At 41.1% G+C, this 21,651-nt stretch overlaps 1 protein-coding gene across 4 annotated transcripts in view; it reads right to left on the reverse strand.

The window, feature by feature from the left end:
* Positions 1 to 21,651, reverse strand: part of RPAP2 (RNA polymerase II associated protein 2) — an 80,399-nt gene that overhangs the window by 54,245 nt on the left and 4,503 nt on the right. For all 4 annotated transcript variants that reach the window (XR_006352821.1, XR_006352820.1, XM_043964799.1 and 1 more), the window contains exons 3-9: positions 21,510 to 21,624; positions 20,784 to 20,882; positions 20,515 to 20,580; positions 18,633 to 18,721; positions 4,150 to 4,185; positions 1,539 to 2,478; positions 256 to 338 (exon numbers count right to left, since the gene is read on the reverse strand). Coding sequence is in view for 2 of the 4 variants with exons in the window: in XM_043964799.1 (XP_043820734.1) it covers positions 256 to 338; positions 1,539 to 2,478; positions 4,150 to 4,185; positions 18,633 to 18,721; positions 20,515 to 20,580; positions 20,784 to 20,882; positions 21,510 to 21,624 (1,428 nt within the window). In the remaining 2 variants the exon portion in view is untranslated. The remainder of the gene's footprint in view (positions 1 to 255; positions 339 to 1,538; positions 2,479 to 4,149; positions 4,186 to 18,632; positions 18,722 to 20,514; positions 20,581 to 20,783; positions 20,883 to 21,509; positions 21,625 to 21,651) is intronic.

Here is a 21,651-nt window from a genome sequence, read left to right on the forward strand (position 1 = left end):
TCTACTCAACAGTGTGGCAGTTCCCAGGAAATCAGTTCTCTACTTACCTAATCCCAATTTCCCAATTAATTTTGTGACTCCCATATTTTATCTTCCCCTCCCCACTAACATTATAAAAATCCACCCAAAATTTCAATTAATGGACTTATTTTCAGAGTTGAAGGACCCCATATGGTATCTCTAAAATTATTTTTCAAAATAGCTGTCAAGTCTCAAAATTATTATATAAAATTTCTAAAATTATTATATACTTACACTTTAGTCAATTTTTCAAGTACAATGCGTCTTCTAATCTGGTTCTGAGAACTTGAATCTATAAGTGGAAATGTGGGATCACCCTGAATCATATTTGTAAAAAACAGAGAAGAAATGCGATTTAATTTATTTTAAAGAATGGAGAATCACCACAAATTTTAAAAAACAGTATTTTTCTTAATCCAAAGTTGGTAGTTTTAGAACTAAGGATAATACTCTTAAAATCAATTTTTAATAAAATGACTATAAACGTTCTAAATGATCAAGGACTATTTTATTCATCTTTGTAGGGCTCACAGCCAACTTAGTCATAGATAAAGACTGACACTAAGATGAGCCAAGGTCCTTCCACCTTTATATATCTGCTGGCTATAAATGTCTCTTCCACTTTAGCACAAAAAGCCATGCTTGCTGTACAAGAAGATTCATGTACTCTCAAGCATGGTACCAGGTATCATTTATGTAAATAATTTATTCCTAAATTTTGAATAAAACTCTTTCCAATCATCACATACATATTCCTAAATCTGACTTCGAAATTCCTAGTAATGAAAAAGATTTTTATGGCAAAACCTAAAATAAAATGACCCAGTCTTTCTTCATGCTGACTAACAGTTCCCAATCCATGTTCTCATAGCTACGCCCCTTAAAAAAAGCTTCATTAAACTGGTAGGGGCTTAAGACATTGAGTTCGACTACTCCATAAAATAGACGAGGGGACTGGGACCCGAGAAGGTTGGGTGAACAGTGGCAGATCTCTGACATTCTCTTATAACTTATGTCACACAGAATAGAATTTTCTCCAAAATGCTCCCACTTTTAAAGCAAGAACTGCCATTCCTACTATATTTTGAGGCTTAGAGATGAATAAAGTTAAGCTCATACTTAGCATTCAACTAAATGTCCAAGTCAAACTGTCTCATGCACATGAAAGAACAGAATTGTAAAAGGCTCTTCTGCTGTTGGGGAAACCCTTGGCCTGCCTTTCTAGGCCATCCCTTCAGAGCAGAACCAGCACCCCACCATTTATTAAGATTGTCAACAGAATCATGGCGGGCTGTTCCCTGCCACAGCGCTGAGCAGAAATTCTCCCGGGGCTCTTGGGGGCATGACCTGGGGCCAGGGTTCAGCAAGATTGAAAAGGGTTAAATGACAGCACTCTGGGGGCGCAGGAAGGCTACTGTTGTAGAGATCATCTTTGGGATTGGGAAAAAAGAAGAAACCATGTTCTCTTAAATCCCTCTCTCCCTCCCCCACACCTGACACCACGAGTTAAGATATACCTTGTCTCTGGTTTCTGCTCTGGGGGACTGCTCATCCAGAACATATTTTCCTCTGTAGAACTCCCTAATCCTTAAATTCAAGGCTTCGGTCTCTTTTTTTAGGCTCTCGTAACTTGGCAGAGGGTGAAGGGCAGCGCCTGAGCCACTGAACGGCAGAGACTGATCCAAGGTGTTCTGGGACGCCCACTCCACGGCAGCAGTCTGACTCCCCAGCCCTGGCACTGGGGCCTCCTTGCCCTTTTCTTCATCTTCTGCCTGGGGAGTGGATGGTGAGGCTGTCAGAGGGACGGGGACATAGTTCTCGCCATGTAAAAACGTTAACGTTTCTTCTGTCTTCCACTCCACCAAAGTCTCTTTGAGGGCTTCAAACAAGCCTGCTCTGGCATTCCCAGGCTCCACCTGCAATGGACTAGAACCTGACTGGGCAGGCTGGTTCAACTTTGCAAATTTCCTCCTAAAATGTTCCGCTCCTTTTTTGCTTATGCCTACCAGAGTTACCTGTGAACTGTCACAACCGTCTTCAGAATTTTCTGAGGCTTTTGATTTTTCTGAGGAAAAATCTGGGGAAACACAGGTTTTTTCCTCTTGTAAGCAAAGGTCACAGGTGGCTGTTTTCTCCGGGCTGTCTAGTGTACACCTGTTCAATCGCTCGGCCACATCTGCTACTGATGGGTCTTTGTCTTGGTGTCTGAAGTTTGCTTTCTGGCCAGGCCTCTTTTTCAGGATGCTTTTTGGATATGGCTGCTGCCTTCCAGGGGTCGCATTTGGTTTTTTTCCTGGTAGAAGGGAAGAAACAAATTCTTGCTCATCCTCACTGCTACTGTGACTGTGGGTGCTGGAGGAACCAGACTCATCCTGGCTTCTCGACCGGTCAGGATTTTCAATGTCCGACGTCTTAACAGCCTCATCACATAACCTGACTTCTTCACCAGAATGACCACTGGGGGGGGGGGGGTGGAGGGGAGAAGAAAAAACAGAGTCACAACAAAGCAAGCTGAGTTGTTGACATTTTACAGTTTTCAAAAGTAAAGAGTTGAATCACATGCTAAGATGTGGCAAAGACTTAACTTGCATATGTGATTTTATAGGCGCTTTTCAACGAATACTGGGATATATTGCATTTTGAAACCACTCCTATTAAAACTTTTATAGAATTTCTTTTGGTTTTCACTTTGGAGACTCTAATTACTAGTTTCACAAAAAATAAAAATATCAGGGCCATTTCATTTAAGCTTAAAAACAACTAAAATGAAGATTATGGTGAGTAGGAAAAACCATAAAATGTTCATGGGTAATTCAGGCACACAAAAGATGACCTGACCACCACAGCCAAGGAAATAGAAAGGTTAGGAGGAAGATGAGGTCATTAAGGTCCTTGTTGTACCAAACAGAGAAAGGCAGGACGGGCCTTGGAGTGACCAGGACAGGGTTCATTCTAGCCTCTGCCCCTACTTGCCAAGTGACCTTCTAAAGATCACTTCCTCTCTCAGTAAGTGCCAACGGGCAATAGTAGAGGGAGTTTCCTCACCAAGAATTCCCGACACCAATGAAACCACAGGTCCAGTCAAAAGACAAAAAACAAACAAAAATCTCAAAAGTAAGAGCTAGAGAAAGGCGAATAAAACAAATCTCAGAATCTAACAGTAAACGCCAATAACAAAAGGAGACATTTTCTTCCTGTGTTTTTGAAATTTTAGATGAGATCTGATAGATTAAGAACTCTTGCGTTTGTTCTTGGGTGGTTGTTTTCCCCCTTGGAAGGAGGTGGTGTTTTGCAGAAAAGGAGAGCCAGGAATATACTTTTTAGTCATAATTTATCCCCAAACCATGCTATGACTATGTCTAAGGTCAGAGGAAAAATGAGTGAGTATAATTTGGTGAAATCTAGAATCAATTCATCTTTCATAGTTTAGGAATCAATATAAAAATCTTGAGCTAGGAGGTGGCAGTCATGTTTTTCTATATTACTTTAAAATTCCATGTTAGAACTATGCACGATAAGATAAGATCACTAACCCACTCAGTCGCCATATATCTAGCCCCTAGTTGGTGACTAATAACCAACAGGATTGTTCTTTTTTTTTTTTGAGGGTAGGGAGGTCAGGAGGTCAAAGAACAGGATGCTGAGATATACTCTAAAAGATGGCCATGGCCTGGTGAGCAAAATGATCAAAGATTAAAGAGGGGAAAAATCCAGGAATCTAAAACATTATTTCAAATGATTACATAACTGGAAAATCCCTAATTTAAATATTGTAAATTTCGATTTTTAAAGCCTTTCAACACATATAATTGGAACAATCTATCTAACAAAGACCTGCAGTACATAGGATGGAAAGAGCAGGAGTTATGTTTGTGTCAGATTTCAACAGGTTCAATTAAGACTCCCCAGGTAGGAGCAGCTGTTCCCTAAATCATACAGAGCAAACCATCCTGCTGAGGCAACACAAAAGAAAAAGCTAAACAGGTCCAATATTTCATTGTGTGGGTACAATGGGGCACTTCCATAATGCATCAGCACAGGAAATCAAAGAGCTCCTATCACCTGGTTTACTGCCAAGGTTTTCAACCATGGCTGTACTATATAGATGGGATCCTGATGCAACCATACCTTTGTCCTTCCTTTAGCAGCTGAAAATCAGGAGGTCTATGATAAAGACAGAGAAAGAAGAGTAGTTAGAAGGGGACATAGAAGAGGATATGCATCAATCAATTATTAGTATTCACTTATAACTTTAATCGAGATAGTAAAGCAAGGGGCCTTCCTCTTCTGGGAGACAGGGGACACCACCTCCACTGAGTCAGAGCAAAGGGCCAGACAGGTGGGTCAATTTCTTATTTAAGAAACAGAAAACAGGATTGAGGTCTGTCTACAAGCCCTCAGCACTTTTCATATGGCTAGGGAGACTTCATAATGTAAATACAACTGGCTTAAGGTCTAATCTACTTATTTTCACTATGCTGTTATTCAGAAGTAAATTTTCTTTTTTAATTTTCAGAAGTAAATTTTAATTTGCACTTGGACTCTTGGCAAGATCAAAAATTATAATTACAAATCTAAACAAAAATATGAAACTATAAGTGCTAGAAATATACAAAAATAAACACATGTATATATTTATAAATAAAAAGATGTAAGAGTTAGGATATATAGCTCTTATAGTACTGAAGAGACATTGAACTCAATACATTCGAGGACCCCTTAAACTAAAAATAACGCAACACCACCACTTCCCGTTAAAATTAAAATTTAACTTTCCACTAAATGTCAAAATCAAATATCTTATGGCCTAAGAGTCTTTGTAATAAAAGAAAAATCAACAGTGATTAAAACCAAACTTTTTTAAATTTTCTAAGATCCTCAGCTCTATACTTTGCATGGGAATTGAAAATTGAGAATTATTTTTTTCACTCTTGAATTACTGGCGTTTAAAATGACCAGACTGTTCTTTGCCCCTCATTAGGTCAAGAAATCAGGTAACTCAGTCAGTCAGTCAGTCAGTGTGCTAAGAGAATGACAATAAATCATCCCAAGAGGGGGATTCCTTGCACCCACTGACCTCTAAACAATTATGAGCTTTTCTGGTTCTATAGAATCCAATTAGGTCACAATAGTAGAACATTTATTGAGAGCTTAAAGGGACCTCATAGGTCATCCAAATGACCCCTCCCCCAATTTTAAACATCAGGAAACTGGTCAGAGAAGTTAAGTATCTTTCCAGAGGTCACAGGCAACAGCAGCAGTCAATACTTGAAACCACATCCTCTGACTCCAAGTCCATATTTATTTATTCTCTCTCTCTCTCTCTCTTTTTCTGCCCCCCCCCCGCCACACCCCTTAAAGAGTTAATAAACACACACAAAAGAGTGAATAAACACTTGCTGGTTGGACGATCCACTCAGTTGCCAAATCTGGTCAATTCTACAACCACGTCTCTTGCATCTGTTCTGTGCTCTTAATTCACATGGTCACCAACCCTTATGCTGGCCCTTATCACCTCCTTCTTCACTTGTTACAACAGCTTCCTAATTAATCTTCTAGCCTCCAGTCTTCCATCTTTGTGTGTGAAAAAGGCCAAGTTGCTGTTTCTCAAGCACAGATCAGTCCCCTCCCTGTTCAAGAAGAGCTAGTGGTTCCCAGCCATCTCTAGTATATGACAGAAGTCCCAGTGCTAAGGGCTCTAAATGCCACAACTCTAGCTCTAGCCTGTGTTTTCAGGTTTACTATACCTTACTTCTCATCACATGCTCTATAGGGCAGCAAAGATGGCCCATCTGCTGCTCCCAGTACACGATATGCTATTCCCTACCCGTGTCTCTGCATCACCCAAGCCTGGAATACACTCACTCTCTCTCTCTCCTATATTTCCTCACAAAACTCCTAAAATTCTTTAAGGCTCAATTTAGGTGCTACTTACTTAATAGGTGTATCCTTGACTCCCCCTATTGCTACTCTTTATTACCCCCTTCAGAAATTACTTTGTGTACATACATACACACACACACACACACACACACACACACACACACACACACACACACACACACAGCCAAAAGTCACAAAGGGGTTTCAATATTTAATAACGCCTTCATTTTTTGTTTTTAATTTATACTACCACAGCATCATATACAGCATATATAAGAAATGAATTTATATTATATGTGAAAAATAAAATCTCTTATGGCAAAAAATAAAGAAAATAATTTTCAAAAAGTAATTAGAACACTGTGACTTTTAGCCCACACCATACATACACAATATGTATCTATGTGTGTGTGTATGTGTGTGTGTGTGTGTGTGTGTGTGTGTGTGTGTGTATGAAACTTACCACAGTGCCTGGCACACATAGCAGTTGTTGAATAAATGCTTGATGAATGAATACTTGTAAAAAATTTACTATGCACCAAGTCATGTAATAAGTTTCTGGGAATACAGATGTGTTCTAATGCTTAAGGAGCTTACTGGTACCCCAGTCACAGAGAAGTATGGGAAAGGAAGGCACACATTCTCTCTCTCTAGCTCTTCAAATCCTGTTCAAAAGCCACTTCTATAAAACCTTCCCTGATAGCCCCAGAATAAAATGAGCTCTATCTTCTCTGAATTATTTTCTGAAAAAAATCATGCACTGCCTTATAACATCTCTCTTCTTAAACTTATTTAAATATTTTATTTTATTGCTTTTTAAAAAAACTCTCCTCATGTTTAACTTCCCTATTCAACTGTAAACTCCTTAAAGGCAGACATCAAGTCTTATATATTAGATAAACTACTGGTTGACTTAAATTACATTATAAGGTTCTTAATTTGGGAATTCATCAACTTAAAAAGATATTTTGATAACTGCACTTCAGTATAATTGGTTTCCTTCATAAGCTGAAATATTTTATTTTGTGTATTTTAAAAACATGATCCTGAGAAGGGGTCCATAGGCTTCACCAGACTGACACCAGTCAAAGGGGTCTCTGACACAAAAGAGTTAGGAATTCCTATTGTAGGCTATCTGCAATGTCAAATTTGAAATATCGGGCTAGAGAATCTCTAAGGCTGTATAATTTTAAGACTTAGCATGTAGTTTGGGGAAGGCATTGATGTTGGGTATCACTGGTTGGAAAAAAAAAGTAGTTGGAGGTGAGAGACATATTTAGATGTAAAAAGGAACAAACACTAACACCAAATGGGTCTGTGGGATGGGAAAACTCCCTAACCTGCTTTTGAAATGACTCAAAAATGGGAGTCCCAAAGTGGATTGCAGAAGAGCAAAACCAGATCAAGTCAAAATAAGGAGGAGAAAAGAAAGTATACTAATGAACTACTGGGAAAGTATGAACAAAAGTGTATAAGGCCGACTAAGACAGAGTAGCTGGTGTGTTCTGAAAAGCCTTATTTTTACCAACAAAATAAGAGTACAGAGGTAAAAAGTCAGAAAGGTAATCTTGCTGTAAAATTTAAAAAACCACAATTCAATTCCAACTATGAAATGATCACCTGCAGGCCTGATTTACTGTGGTGAAATCACAAGAACAAGAAGCTGACAGAAGCACTCCTAAGGTTTTATGATGTGGAGATCCTTGCACATATGGAGTCTCGGTTGACATAATAAAGATGGAGGAAGAGAGAAAGACATTCATTGTGAAAGGAAGAGTCTACACTCTTTTCCCTCTCCCCTCATCCTTATCTTAATCCTGTCATAAGATTGATTCTCCAAGATCCACAGTTTCTTATTTTCCCTTTCCCAAGTATCAGAATTGCCTAATATCTTCATCCCTCTAGGAAAACTACCTCTTACTGAGGCCATACCCACATAAGGCAACTGACCTTCAGGCATGAATGAGACTGAATTTGCAAAGTAGAACCTTCTTCACCCAAATGGTAAAACTTGGGGAGACATTTTTTGAGTAGAGAGACTTTTCAAGTCTCGTTGCTTTCTCCAAGCACTGTCTTGTCCTCAGTCCACCAAAGGGGCAACACTCTTACAAGTCTGTTCACATCAACAAAGCCTTCCTTCTTCACCAAAAGAGGTCCAATAAAAATCGAGTGCTTGCTGGCAAAGGATAGCCAAACTCTGAATGGCAAATCCATAAATTCGACTTATTCATTCCACACATATTGATTGAGGGCACCGTAGGACATCAAAAAGATGAGGAAGACCTAGATCCTTCCCTTCAAAAGCTCAGTCTAGTGGAGGGGATTATGGTATGGTAGAACCTAAGTGCCATGAGAGGGTATACAATGCGATGAAAGTCGGAAGACGGAAGATAACACCAGCTAGGGTCAAGAGAAGCTTCATGGGAGAAGCAGCATTTGAACTAGATCCTAAAGGATAAGGAGGTTCTAACAGCCATCAAGGCCAGAAAGCAAAGGATAGATAGATGTAGTAGTCCAGTTCGGTTGGCATTCTGGCAAACAGGCTAGAAAGGCAGCATGAGGCTGGACCTTCAATGCCAGTAAAAAATAGGAACATTACTCGGTAGGCATTGGGAAGTCACTGAGAATTTTTGAGCATAGAACTGACAGTGAGAGCTATGTTTTAGGAAAATCAATCTGGCCATGGTATACAGGAGGAAATGACCTGGGGAAGGTCAGTCAGTCATTCAACTAGCTTTTATTAAGAACCTACTATGAAAAAAAAAACAACTGTGGAGTATAGATGCTGATTGAACCATACTATTTCTTTTGTTTTGGGTGCTGTTGTTTTTTTTTTCTATTTTGAGGTTTTGCATTACTGCTCTGATTTTTTCTCTTATAACAGGATTAATGCAGAAATAGGATTAATGTTATTATGTGTATATATATATATATATATGTGTGTGTGTATAGATAAATATATCTATATGTATATGTGTATATATATATATATATATCTATATGTATATGTATATAGATATATAGATATAACCTATATCAGATTGCCTGCTGTCTAGGGGAGGGGGGAGGGAGAAAAATCTGAAATTGTAAAGCTTGTATAAACAAAAGTTGAGAACTATCTTTACATGTAATGGAAAAAAAAAATACCTTATATGTAAAAAAAAAAAAAGAACCTACTATGAGGGGGCAGCTAGGTGGTGCAGTGGATAGAGCACCGGCCCTGGAGTCAGGAGTACCTGAGTTCAAATCTGGCCTCAGACATTTAACACTTACTAGCTGTGTGACCCTGGGCAAGTCACCTAACCCCAATTGCCTCACTAAAAATAAAAAAATTGAAATTAAAAAAATAAAAAAAGAACCTACTATGAGCCAGGCACTGTGCTAAGTGCTGGGAAGAAAGAGAAAATTATAAGTAGGAGCCTGCCATGGGACCATAGAAATAGTCCAGGCAAAAGACAGACAGAGCCTAAGCTAGTGTGTTAGCCATGGGAATACCATGGAAAGGAAGGGATGGATCCCCAAAACACTGTTGAGGAAGAATCCACAGGCTGTGGACTAGCAACTAAGTGGCTAACAAGGAAGAGGGAGTAGTCAAAAAGGACTACAGTTGGGAGAACAGTGGTCCTATTTGTTTATTTTTTTAAAAAGGTGAATAGGAGGAAGGACCCCCCCTTTTTTTTTTTTGGTGGAAGAGAGGGCAGAGAAGAGAAAATACGAATACTCTGTTGAGAAATATGTCAGCAAACATGGGCAGTAACCTAAGAAAAGGTTGGAGTTTGAAGGAGGATGAGAGTACAGGGCCACAGCTACATTGCGTCCCATTGGGCCCCATTTTTCCTCTCCTCCATTTCCTTGGTTATTCTTTGTAACTATTTCTAAAGACCCATTAGGGTAAAATTCCTTCAAACAGCCCTGTCTGGGAATGTTGGTAGAAAAGATGGAGACGGAAACACGGAAGATAGAAAAAAGGAGGAAAGAGTCTTGAGAAGCAAGGACTCTTGGGAAATGGGAGAGAATCCAGAAGAGCGAGTGAAGTGTTACCTCTGAGAAAGGAGGGAAGGACGAGTAAAGATTCACAGAAACTGTGAGACGAAGAGACAGGAGTTTGAGGTTTGTTGACTAGCTGTGGGACAAGAGCTTTTTATGCAAGTTTCAGAATAGTCTGTAAGGATGCTGACGGATGACCCAAAAGGGCAGAACTGAGGCAAAGAATGGGAAAAGGGAGTAAATGCCCAAGAAAGAAATCATACCAATAAAGCTAATAATCTGGGGCAAGAATATAATTGCCTCAGGATAGCCTTGGGAAAGCAATCTTCAGATACTATAAGTGCTCTCTTGATTCATTTGTCTACTGCCTGACTTTGTTTTTGTTTTCCAAGTCAAGTTGCTTTTGAAAAATTTCAACCTTGGGTCTGCTAAAGGAAAGGGAAAGGGGGCTTAATCTACCCAAGCCAAGGTGAGGAAGGATAGTGCAAAGTATTCCTAGGGGCCAGCTGTAGTGATAAAAGTGGCTACCTCCATCAGTGAAGGAGAGGGGCACGTATAGGAGCCAGGTGAAAACTTAAGGTTGGGAAAACTGAGGGAGAAATGTCTGTGATTGGGGATCCCCTTCCCACCTGGAATTCTCCTTTAGAAGAACCAAGGGGCCAAAAATCTTGCTTAGGATAATGAGCAGGATCAGCAGAACAGGCAGAGGGAACTGTGGCCACCAAGGAGAAGCTCAGATTTAGAGATTCTGGAGGTGAACTCTTCTGAGTGTTAGCAAAAGTCCAGGGTGTGGTCATACACGTAGGTGGCGTGTAACGGGGACCATTAGTACAATGGAAGAAAACGTATTACAAATGCTTAGATTGTCAGATATGCATCCTGAGGACAGCTGTCCAAGACATGCTGAAGAAATAGGGGCAAAAGGAAATTAAATTTCCACCCTAAAAGAATCTTCTTTTCATGTCAGATAATTTTTTTTTTTTCCAAAAAAGATAAGGGTGTGACACCTAAACTCTGGAGCTGGAAGGGACTCTCCAATGCTATATCATTCAAGCCCCTCATACCACGGCAGAGTAAATGAAGGCCCAGGAAAATCAATGGATTTGCCCAAGGTCAGCCAGAGAGTAAAGCTGAGAGGCAGAATGAGCCCGGTTCCTCTGACTGACAGGGTTGTGCTCTGTTCACTGAACCACACGGCCTTCCTCTGTTTACTCCTAAGGAGTTCAGCATGATTTCTATGAGAGGTTCCCAAGTTTTAGCCCAGTTTTAAGTTATTAAACACACCCTGCATTTACTCTCTTCCCCACCTACTTCTCTACTGGTTTCTAAGAGAGAAGGAGCAAGCACCCGTCTCCTTCCTCCCCTGCCAACTTGTCAGGCCACCAACCAGTGAGGTCTTTCATGGAGTTAGTAACACCTAGACACATTAACAAGTTTTTCTAACTATGAGTCCAAGTACTTCTAAAGTGATGGGTTTAGATTTCTATGTAAAACACTTGCATTTGCTTTGCGAACAGAGGCCAACATCAATGTATACAGCATCAATGATTTTTCAGATACAAAATAAACCAGATCCTCTTTCTATTCGAGGAAAATTCTGTCCCACATTTGTTAGAAATCTTGTCTTCCACAGTACAGGTCACACAGAGATTCTTCCATCGCCTTCTACCCAGTTTAAGTTACCATGGGGATCGTTCTAAGTTCAGTTACAAATAACAACAAAAATACCACAAAATGACAACTTATAATCTGGTTCATCTGAGATATTAGCACTCTTATCATCATTCACACAATATTGATAACGTGACTGAAATAAAAACACTTAACATTAGCAGCAACCTCCTATTCCATGGAAACTTTGTTATTGAAAAAGCTTTGTTTATTATGCTCCTTACCCACCAGGGGGGATTTTTCAAAGATGAGTGGGCACATATATTAAATCCTCTTTTTGAAAACGTTTCTCTGCATTGAGAAACAAGTGGAGGGGTTGTTCAGGAAGAGGTTATAGAAGCTGTCTTACAGAGGTTTCTAGCTTCCGCACCTCTAAGATGACACTGTTTATTGCCAAGAAGCAATGGGTGAAAATCCCCCAGGCTGAGCCCCATCATGCACTGCATGATCCAAGGATCGTTTCCAGTTCCTACCACTTTGGCTCATATTTAGACCGGGAAGGGACCCTAAAGGCTGTTTAGTCCAAGTCTCCATTTATAGATAAGGAAAATGAGGCTCCAAAGAAGTCAAATGACTTGCCCAAAGTCACACTGATAAGTCAATGAAGCAGGGCTTGAAGCCAGGTCTCCTGAATATAAATGTTGTGTTCTTTCCACAGCATCCCAGCTGCTGATCTTTCTAATCATACTCTGATTTCCAACACTTGACCTTCCTTCCCAACTTTAGCTCATGGTTTTCCAAATGATAATGCAAGTGGTCAGTAGCTTTCCTGAAAGGGAAGCTAATTTTTATAAAAGCCCCTTGACTAGCTCCTTGTCTTCTCTTGGGCATCAGTTCCGTTAGTCATTTTTGCCCTGCTTTTCCACTGTAAGGAATTACAGATCTTCTTAGTCTTTCTGATGTAACCCTTTCACTTAGTTCTAAGACAGAGACAGTCTTCCCTCACAGGAGAAAAATGAGTTCAGCATATTTGTTTTAGAAAATTCCATTTTAGTTGTTTCTGGTAAATAACCTATTTTCCTTATCCAGAAAAACTTCACTGCTAAAACATTCTTCTTACAGCCTTCATAAATTCTTTCCCAGTAGTGGATCTAATTAGCTCTTAGTTGTTGGTGGGTTTTTTTTGTTGTTTTTAATTAAAGCTTCATCTTAATTTGGGTTTAACTCTTTTACATAGTTTTTAAAAAATAACAGTATGGTACCATCAGTCAACAACAAAAACTTTGAAACAATATTGATTAGAGACAACATGAAAGGCCTGAGTACAAAGAGGAATATCAAGGCTTATGTCCATATTGATAGAAGAAAAAATTCTTTCAAATTCTGAAAGTTGTTACTTAAAAGAAGCTAGTCAATTCTTTACCCCAGTGGTGTTGAATTCAAATAGAAAGGGATTGAAAAATCACAAATTAGCATTATGTACATTGTAATGCATTTTTTTTTTGCGGGACAATGAGGGTTAAGTGACTTGCCCAGGGTCGAGGCTAGTAAGTGTCAAGTGTTTGAGGTCGGATTTGAACTCAGGTACTCCTGAATCCAGGGCCGGTGCTTTATCCACTGTGCCACCTAGCTGCCCCCCATTGTAATGTATTTTTATTTATTTTGTTAAACATTTCTCAATTATCTTTTAATCAGGGTCAACCAAACTTGGGAGACCTGCAGATTGCAAATTCAATACCTTCTGCTTTACTCTATAAAATGTATGTATCATATCACAACAATTTCTCCATTTAAAATTTCATTAAATTCTGCGATACTTACATTTAATGAGCAACATTTAACAGATTGCTATGCCAGTGTTTTTAAGAAATCTTGTGCAATCAGGGCAGCTAGGTAGCACAGTGGATAAAGCACCGGCCCTGGATTCAGGAGGACCTGAGTTCAAATCCAGCCTCAGACCCTTGACACTAGCTGTGTGACCTTAGGCAAGTCACTTAACCCTCACTGCCTTGCAAAAAACCCAAAACAAACCAAAAAAAGGAAAGAAATCTGTGAAATGAATTAATTTAAAAACAAATATGGAGAATGAGTGCCCTCTTGTGGACTTTAGAGAGATTACAGACATGGCTCTCATTCTGCAGGCTCTGTGGAAAGACCCAAGGCCAGGAATGAACACCCAGGAGCATCTAGATGAGAAGTGTCAATACCACACAGACAACAGACCCGGGTTGAAAGGTCACACTCAAGGGCTTTGCCAGGATTACTCAAGGTCTAGCACGAAGATCCTCCCAACAACAACTTAGGGTGTCCTCCCTACCTTGACAGTACTGTCTTTGTTCCTGAATCCCCCCCCCCCCATGCCCTCTTCTCCCTTTCCTCCTCCCCAGCTTTCTTCATGAAAACCTCCCCTCCCTGCACTCTGACAGCACTCACTGCCAGCATCCCCATCTGGTGCATTGTGTCTGCCCAGGGGGCAGCTTGAGAGCAGGGTCTCTGCCATATCATTCAACAGCTTACGGTGCACTGCACGGGGCATCTCTACAGGCATAATGAAGAGATGGAGTTGGACAGATGGTTCATGCCAAACTGCCCTCCATACCTTTGCTCATGATATTTCCCCCTAAACATCACTCCCCCACCTCTCTTCCTCACCTTTCAGCATCCTTCATGGGGGGATCAGGCCACTAGTACAGAAAGATCACTGGATTTGGAGACAATCTGGGCTCAAATCCCATGTAAATTTTTACTAATTATGTGGCCTTAGAAAAAGGACCAATAAAGTATTCATTAAGCACTCACTAGATGCCAGCCACTGTGGCAGATTCAAAGGGTATAAAGACAAAAATCTAACAATTTTCATCCCCCAAAAGCGTGCATTTCATCTGGGGAGACAAGTACACACAAGCATAGTTTTAAAACAAGGTAACCGTGGTGGGAAGGTCCCTAGAACCTGGAAGGATCAGGAAAAGTACAATAGGTGGCAAATGAGCTAACCTTGGAAGGGCAGGCAGACGGGGACTGGTGAGAATTTATGTGTGTGACACGAGGAAGGCAATGACCTACTGGAGCCAGGCTTTGGGAAGCTCACCGGCTGTAAACTGATCAGGCCAGAGACCAGTTAAGGCATTGCTGCAACACTCTGGATTCCATATCTGAACGAGGCTGGTGGCTGAGGGGGGAAAGAGAATGGATGGGATAGAGGTGCTGTGTGTGGGGTTAGGAACAAAATGAATTGGCCGCTGACTGGAGGAGCAGCAGATGAGGCTGAAGCTGAGAACCTGAGTGATAAACATGGCTGGTTCCCTCATGAGGAAAAGGAAGATCAGATCGGGCTAGGTTCGCAGGGGAAATAGAACGAGTCTTATTTAGAACACAATGAATTTAAGATGCTTTTAGGACATCCAATTGGAAACATCCAGTAGGAAGTTGGTGACCCAAACACGTTCCAAAGGGAGCCAAGGACTGGATAAAGGTTTGGGAGTTATCTGCATAGAGGGGGTCATCGAGCACTTTAGCCCTTGGGACCTCCCTCCCGTTCCTCGCTGTAACTAGTCTGTAACTACTAAGAGTCTGACCTCACAAACCTGCTCTCTCCTCTCTCATTTGCAGATCTCACTGGCTCTCAGCATTTTAATCATCACTCTCTCTGCTCCCAAGTGTGTATACTCAGCACTAGTCTCTTTCCTATACTTCAGTCTCCCATTCTAATTTACTGCTGGACATCTCCACCCGGATGTCCGGATCTCCGACTCCACAAGACCAAACCAGAACTCAACTTCTTACACCTTCAATCGGCCTCTCCCGCAAACGTCCTTATTTTTCCTGAGAGTACCGCTCTCCTCCCTGACACCCAGATGTGCAAACTGGGAGACGATCATCTCCTTCAAATGTAAAGTGAGGCAAATACACCGCCTGCCTCAGAGCACACGGTGATGCTCAAATGAGAGACGGTATAGGGAACACTGTGACCCCTGAAGTGTTCAGGAAACATCCATTTTGAGGATTCTTTATTCTTTAATGGCCTAGCTCTGCCATTTCTCTAACCTCTCACACTTGGGGGAGCTCTCCACTAGGCTGGCCTGCCCTAATTCTGCCCTACATCAGCTTGCTCATCAGCCGCCCGCTCTCAATCTTTCTCTTTAATCCATCCTCCAGTCTTCCTAAGTCACAGGAAGACCAGTCACTGATCTTTGAAAGACCACATGAATCCAGGGTAGGGTATGGAAGCCTAACCTGTTGGACTGCAGGAAAAAAGGTCAAGCATCCTGCCGGGAGGAGGGGCTAGGCCTCTCCACTCTGCCCTTGGGGGCACACCGTCTGTTCTGGGTGCCATACTTCAGACAGGACACTGCTGAGGGCAAGAGAAGGGTAACTGCATCGACTGAATAAACTAGGAGGGTTTACCCTGGAGAAGAGAAGACTCGGGCAGGGCGGACGCCTTTCTTGACGTACTGAAATACGACTGTTGTGTTGAAGAGGGAAGAACCTTGTTCGGTCTGGCAATAGAGGGCAGAACCAGGGGCAGTAGGCGGAAACTGCAGAGGCTGCTTTAGGCCAGATGCCAAGGAAGACCCCTAGCAATGAGAGCTGTCCTCAGGAGGGCCTGTCAGGGATGGGCAGAACAACCTGGCTGGCAAGGTCCCTTCTAGCCCTGACATTCTGTGAATGTGGTGCGACCCTACTGCCCTGCTCTGAAAGCTTCAGGAGTTCCCTTTGTCTCTCTGGTCTAGCTTTAAGCCCTTCCACAGTGTGGCTTCCGTCTCCCTCTCACCAGCCTCATTTAATATCACTCCATCTTCCATCCTCCCACATGAGCAGCCCAGGCTATCTCCCCCCCCCCCCCCCCCCCCCCCCCCCCCCCCCCGTGACTTCTCTTTAAGGCTTGGCTCCTCTGTGGAGTTACCACCACCTCTGGGAAGGCTTCCCTCAGTTCTCCCATTGTTAGGGCTCTCACCCCTCCTCGAATTATCTTTATTTACCAGGGCACATGCAGGTGCACCAAGAAGAACAAGGCTCCTTGGGGAAAAGGACCGCTTCACCCCTCTTTTGTATTATTTGCATTGCCTTGCCCATAGGGAGAACTGATCTGTGCTAATATAGTTAACAATTTTCCCCAGTAAATTTTAAGTCCTTAGGATGACAACAATTATAGAACAGAAAGACCACATGGACATTTCTGACATTTGAGACAGAACTCTAGAAAAAGTCAATGCCTTTCCTCAAAATTCCATAACAGAGAACTCAGTTCTTAGGATCCGAAGACAAGTCATCCCATTCAGTGACAAACCCCATTACATCAGCAGTGTTCAACCTAAAAAAGCAAGGCCAGGAGGAAACAGACCTGGATAACCCAGAGTAAGCCCTCACAGAGACAGTTTAAAACAAAAGCTCAAGCTAAAGCAATGAATTACAATCAAGAGTCTGCATAAATCCATCAGTAGTAAACAAATGCTGTTTTAGGGGCAAGATATCCACACAGTCAACCCAGCAATGGCCAAAGCTAACATTTTACCTCCTGATTATAATGGTTTTTAGTTTATTAGAAATATAACTTTCTAATTGGTTAATTAGAACTAAAATTGGTTAATTAGAGGCTAATTCTGATTAATCAACTAAAAAGTTAAATGGTTTTCCTGTGTTTCTTGGTTTTTGGGTTTCTTTTTTGCAGGGCAATGAGGGTTAAGTGACTTGCCCAGGGTCACACAGTATGTGTCACCTAGCTGCCCCCTTTTCCTCTGTTTCTTATATAAAAAAGCTTTTAGATAAAATATTTGCCCCTCTCCATGATTCCCCTAAAGAAAGCAGAAGGGGATCCCCCTGGGTCCAGGGTGGATGCTTTGTCCACTGTGTCACCTAGCTGCCCCATGATGACATCTTTAGGGTTAAACTGAGGGGTGAGGGGAATGCACTGGGGGAGGGGGAAGGGCAGAAATGAAATCCTACAAGAAAGAAACCGGAAAAGGCTTATGGAGTGGGGGAAGAGATAGGAGAGGAGCAGGGCAGTAAATGAATTATACACTCATCAGAAAAGGCTCAAAGACCTTAAACTCATCAGAGTTGGCTCAAGGAGGGACTAACACACACACCCAACTGGGTGGAGTAATCTACTTAATCTGGGCAGTAAATGAGCCTAACACTCATCAGAATTGTCTCAAAGACCTCGATTTCATTAGAATTGGCCCAAGGAGGGAATAACAATTGGGTGGAGTAATCTCTCTAACCCCGCAGGAAAATAGGAGGGGAAGGGGATAAAGAGGGAAGGGCAGTTGGGGGAGGGGACAGGCAGAAGCAAATCCCTTTTGAAGAGTGATAGGATGAAAGAAGATGGATAATAGAATAAATATCATGGGGAAGGGAATAGGATGGAAGGGAAATAGTTAACAATAGTAATAAAAAAGAGAAAAGGGGGAAAAATTGTACAAAAAATATTTATAGCAATTCTTTGTGGTAGACAAGAAGTGAGAATCAAAGGAATGTCCATCAACTGAGGAATGATGGAAGAAGCTGTGCTATATGATTGTGGTGGAATGGTCTTGTGCTATAGGTAAATGACAAACAGGATGATCCCAGAAAAACCTGGAAAGATTCATGAACTGATGTATAGTGAAGTGAGCAGAGCTGGGGGGACATCGTGCATAGTGACAGCAGTATTGTTCAATGAGCAATTGTGAATGACTTAACTACTCTCAGCAGTGCAATGATCCAAGACAATCCCAAGGGACTAATGAGGAAGCTTACTATCCACCCCCATAGAAAGAACTGATAAAAAGAACACTTGTGGAGTGTACATATATAACCTGGTTTCAATCTTGTGGAGGGGGGAAGAAAGAGGGGTGGGGGGCAGCTAGGTGGCACAGTGGATAAAGCACTGGCCTTGGATTCAGGAGGACCCGAGTTCAAATCCAGCCTCAGACACTTGACACTAGCTGTGTGACCCTGGGCAAGTCACTTAACCCTCATTGCCCTGCAAAAAAAAAAACAAAAAGGGAGGGAGGGAGAAAATTTTGGAACTCTAAATCCTATGAAAATGAATGTTGAAAATTACCCTTACATGTAACAGGAAAAAATAAAATAAACGTTTGTTGCTAAAGAAAGCAGAAGACATGCTTTTGAATTATGTTTTAAATTACCTTTCTTCTTCTCGCACCCACAATGGACTTTTGGAAATCTGGGCTTCAAAGTACTTAGATGCTCGATAACAAAAATTGCTGCAGAAAAACTAAAGATAAGAAAAGTATTAAACAACACATTTTGCATTTTTAATTTTTTAAAGTTTGCTTAGCTTTTCATTAGGTCAATCAATAAACATTTATTAAGCACCTAGTATGTGCTAGGCACCACAGTAAGCTCTGCCAATACAAAAAGAATGCCTACAGTCAAGAAGTTTAGGGAGGGAGGCGACAAGCAAATCAATCTATACAAAGCAGGCTCTATCCAAGATGAACAGGAAATCATTAACAGAAGGAAGGCCCTAGAATGAAGAGGAGTTGGGGAAGGCCCCTTGGAGAAAGCCAGTAGGCAAAGATGAGGAGGGAGAGCCTGCCAGTCACAGGAACGGCCGGTGAAAGTGACCTTTGCAGTCCAAAGATTGAGCGCTTCACCTGTGGAACAGCCAGGACTTCAGTGTCACTGTATGGAAGAGTATGTGGTGGGAGTAAGGAGGGGGGGTGGGGCAGTTTATGAAGGGCTTTGAACACCAACCAGAGGATTTTATGTTTCACCCTGGAGGTAAACAGGAAGCCACTGGAATTCACTGAGTAAAGAGCTGACATCATTGGATCTTAGATTGAGGAAAATCACTTTAGTGGCTGAATACAGGATGGATTGAAGTGGAGGGAAACTTGAGGCAGGCAGACCCACCAGCAGCTAATGCAACAATCCAGGGATTTAAGTGAAGTTCACATTTAGAGGAGAAGGCTGCCAGTTTAAAACCCTTTTTTTTGAAGCACGTCCTTGCTTTACCTTCGTATGTGAAATACTTATATGTGAGAGTAAAAGGAATGACATTTATAATGATTTTTTTTCAAATAGGAAAAAATTTTAAGTGATTTGATTTAGAAGTTTAAAAATTATAATTTTTAAGATAATAGGATTTTCTGTTCCCTGCTTCCCCCTTTCTCAAGTACAAGTTAAGGTGTTCACATTCAAAATTTCACATTTATACTCATAGTTGAAATTACCTTTAAAACCACTACAAGTAGGTAGGTACTTTTAAGGTTGTTGAAAATGATCCTTTGGGGGAAGCTAGGTGGTGAAATGGATAGAGCACCAGCCCTGGAGTCAGGAGGACCCGAGTTCAAATCCAGCCTCAGACCCTTGACACTTACTAGTTGTGTGACTCTGGGCAAGTTACTTAACCCTCATTGCCCCGCCAAAAAAAAAAAAAAATGGTCCTTCATCCCCCAAAAGAGAAAAAGACCTATTTGTACAAAAATATCTATAGCAGCTCTTTTTATGCTGGCTAAGAAATGGAAATCAAAGGAATGTCCATCAACTGGGGAATAGCTAAACAAGCTGTGGTATATGATGGTGATGGAATATTATTGTGCTATAAGAAATGACAAGCAGGATGATTTCAGAAAGATCTGTAAAGACTTGTACGAACTGATGTATAGTGAAGTGAGCAGAACCAAGAGAACACTGTGCACAGAGACAGCAATATTGTTTGATGAAGAACTGTGAATGACTTGACTATTCTCAGCAATGCAATAATCAAAGACAATCCCAAAGGACTAATGATGAAACATACTATCCACCTCCAAAGAAAGAATCAATATTGATGGAACACAGACTCAAGCATGCTATTTTTCACTTTCTTTTTTTTTTCCTTTTATTCAAGTTTTCTTGTACAAAATAACTAATATGGTATTGTTTTACATAATCATACATGTATAACCCGTATCTGATTGATTGCTGCCTCAGGAAGGGAAGGAAGGAGGAATAAAAATTGGAACCCAAAACTATAAATAAAAATGTTTATTACATTTTTAAAAAATGGTCCTTAAGGCTTACCTTTCTTTCAGTTATATCATAGACTTTATTTGTTTTGGTAGAAATCCTATACTTCTGTTTTGGCACCTAAAAATAGAACAGAGTTTTACCAAGGAGGCAAGAATGAAGAATTCAAATAAGAAATGAGTCTTTTATTACTTGCCGAATCCCACCTACACATGACATCGACTAAGCCATAGTACCCACTTAACTTGCTTCGAACTGTCTCGTTAGTTCCAGAAGCAAAGCCTTCATGTGGTCAGCACATCTATTAAGCACCAATGACTTACATTTCCTAGCTTGTTGTGACATAAAGGGTAACCACAGAGATGGGTGATAAAGCGTTCTTCCACAACATCCTTGTAATGTGCAGGTGTAATCTGCTTCCCCTGCAGGAAAAAAGGCAACATGGAGTCTTGTCTGGATTGGACCAAGAATATACTCATGGGCTTTATTAGAACTTGCAAAAATATACTAGAAAAAACCCTTTTTCTGCACAAAAGTCTTTAACTTTCCCCCACATCCCTCCCCAGGTGAGCCAAGTTCTCTTTAAGACAAAGGGGGAGGGGGAAGGGGATAAAAGGAAACACCTCAACCGAGGGCCCTGACATTCCTTCCATAAAAGCTTAATCCTTCTGGGTTGGAGAATGAATGGGGTAATGAGAAAATATCAGGAAGATGAGGGTGCATATGGAGACATCCTGAGTCAGTCAGCAGAACCACACTTAAGGGAATTAGTTTCTTCTAAGCAGGTGAGAATAATTTCCTCTTTACACAGTGATTTCATTTTACAAAGCATCTTCTACCTGAGAGAACTAGGGGGAAAGAGTTCTGTGCTTTCCTTAGGAGAACGCTGAGCCCCAGGCTTTCCAAATGCACCCATAGAAAAGTTACTAATGGCATTTAAGATGAAGAGGGCCTGTTCACCCGGCGTTCAGACAACTTTCATGTGATAAAACTTTAAGTACAAATATATGGGTCTCAGACCACAGACTTCAAAATTTGCAAACACCTACAGATTGCACAAGGAATTCTTCCGTAATGTCTTCTTCCAAAAGCTGTTCAACAATATTCAAGGCTTTCCTCTCGTATTCAATTTTCTTTCTAATAGCTGCCTCCAGTTCAGCTTTCCTACAGTATTTAAAAAAATAAACAGGT

Source organism: Dromiciops gliroides, chromosome 4, assembly GCF_019393635.1.
Source record: "Dromiciops gliroides isolate mDroGli1 chromosome 4, mDroGli1.pri, whole genome shotgun sequence".
Taxonomy (NCBI): domain Eukaryota; kingdom Metazoa; phylum Chordata; class Mammalia; order Microbiotheria; family Microbiotheriidae; genus Dromiciops; species Dromiciops gliroides.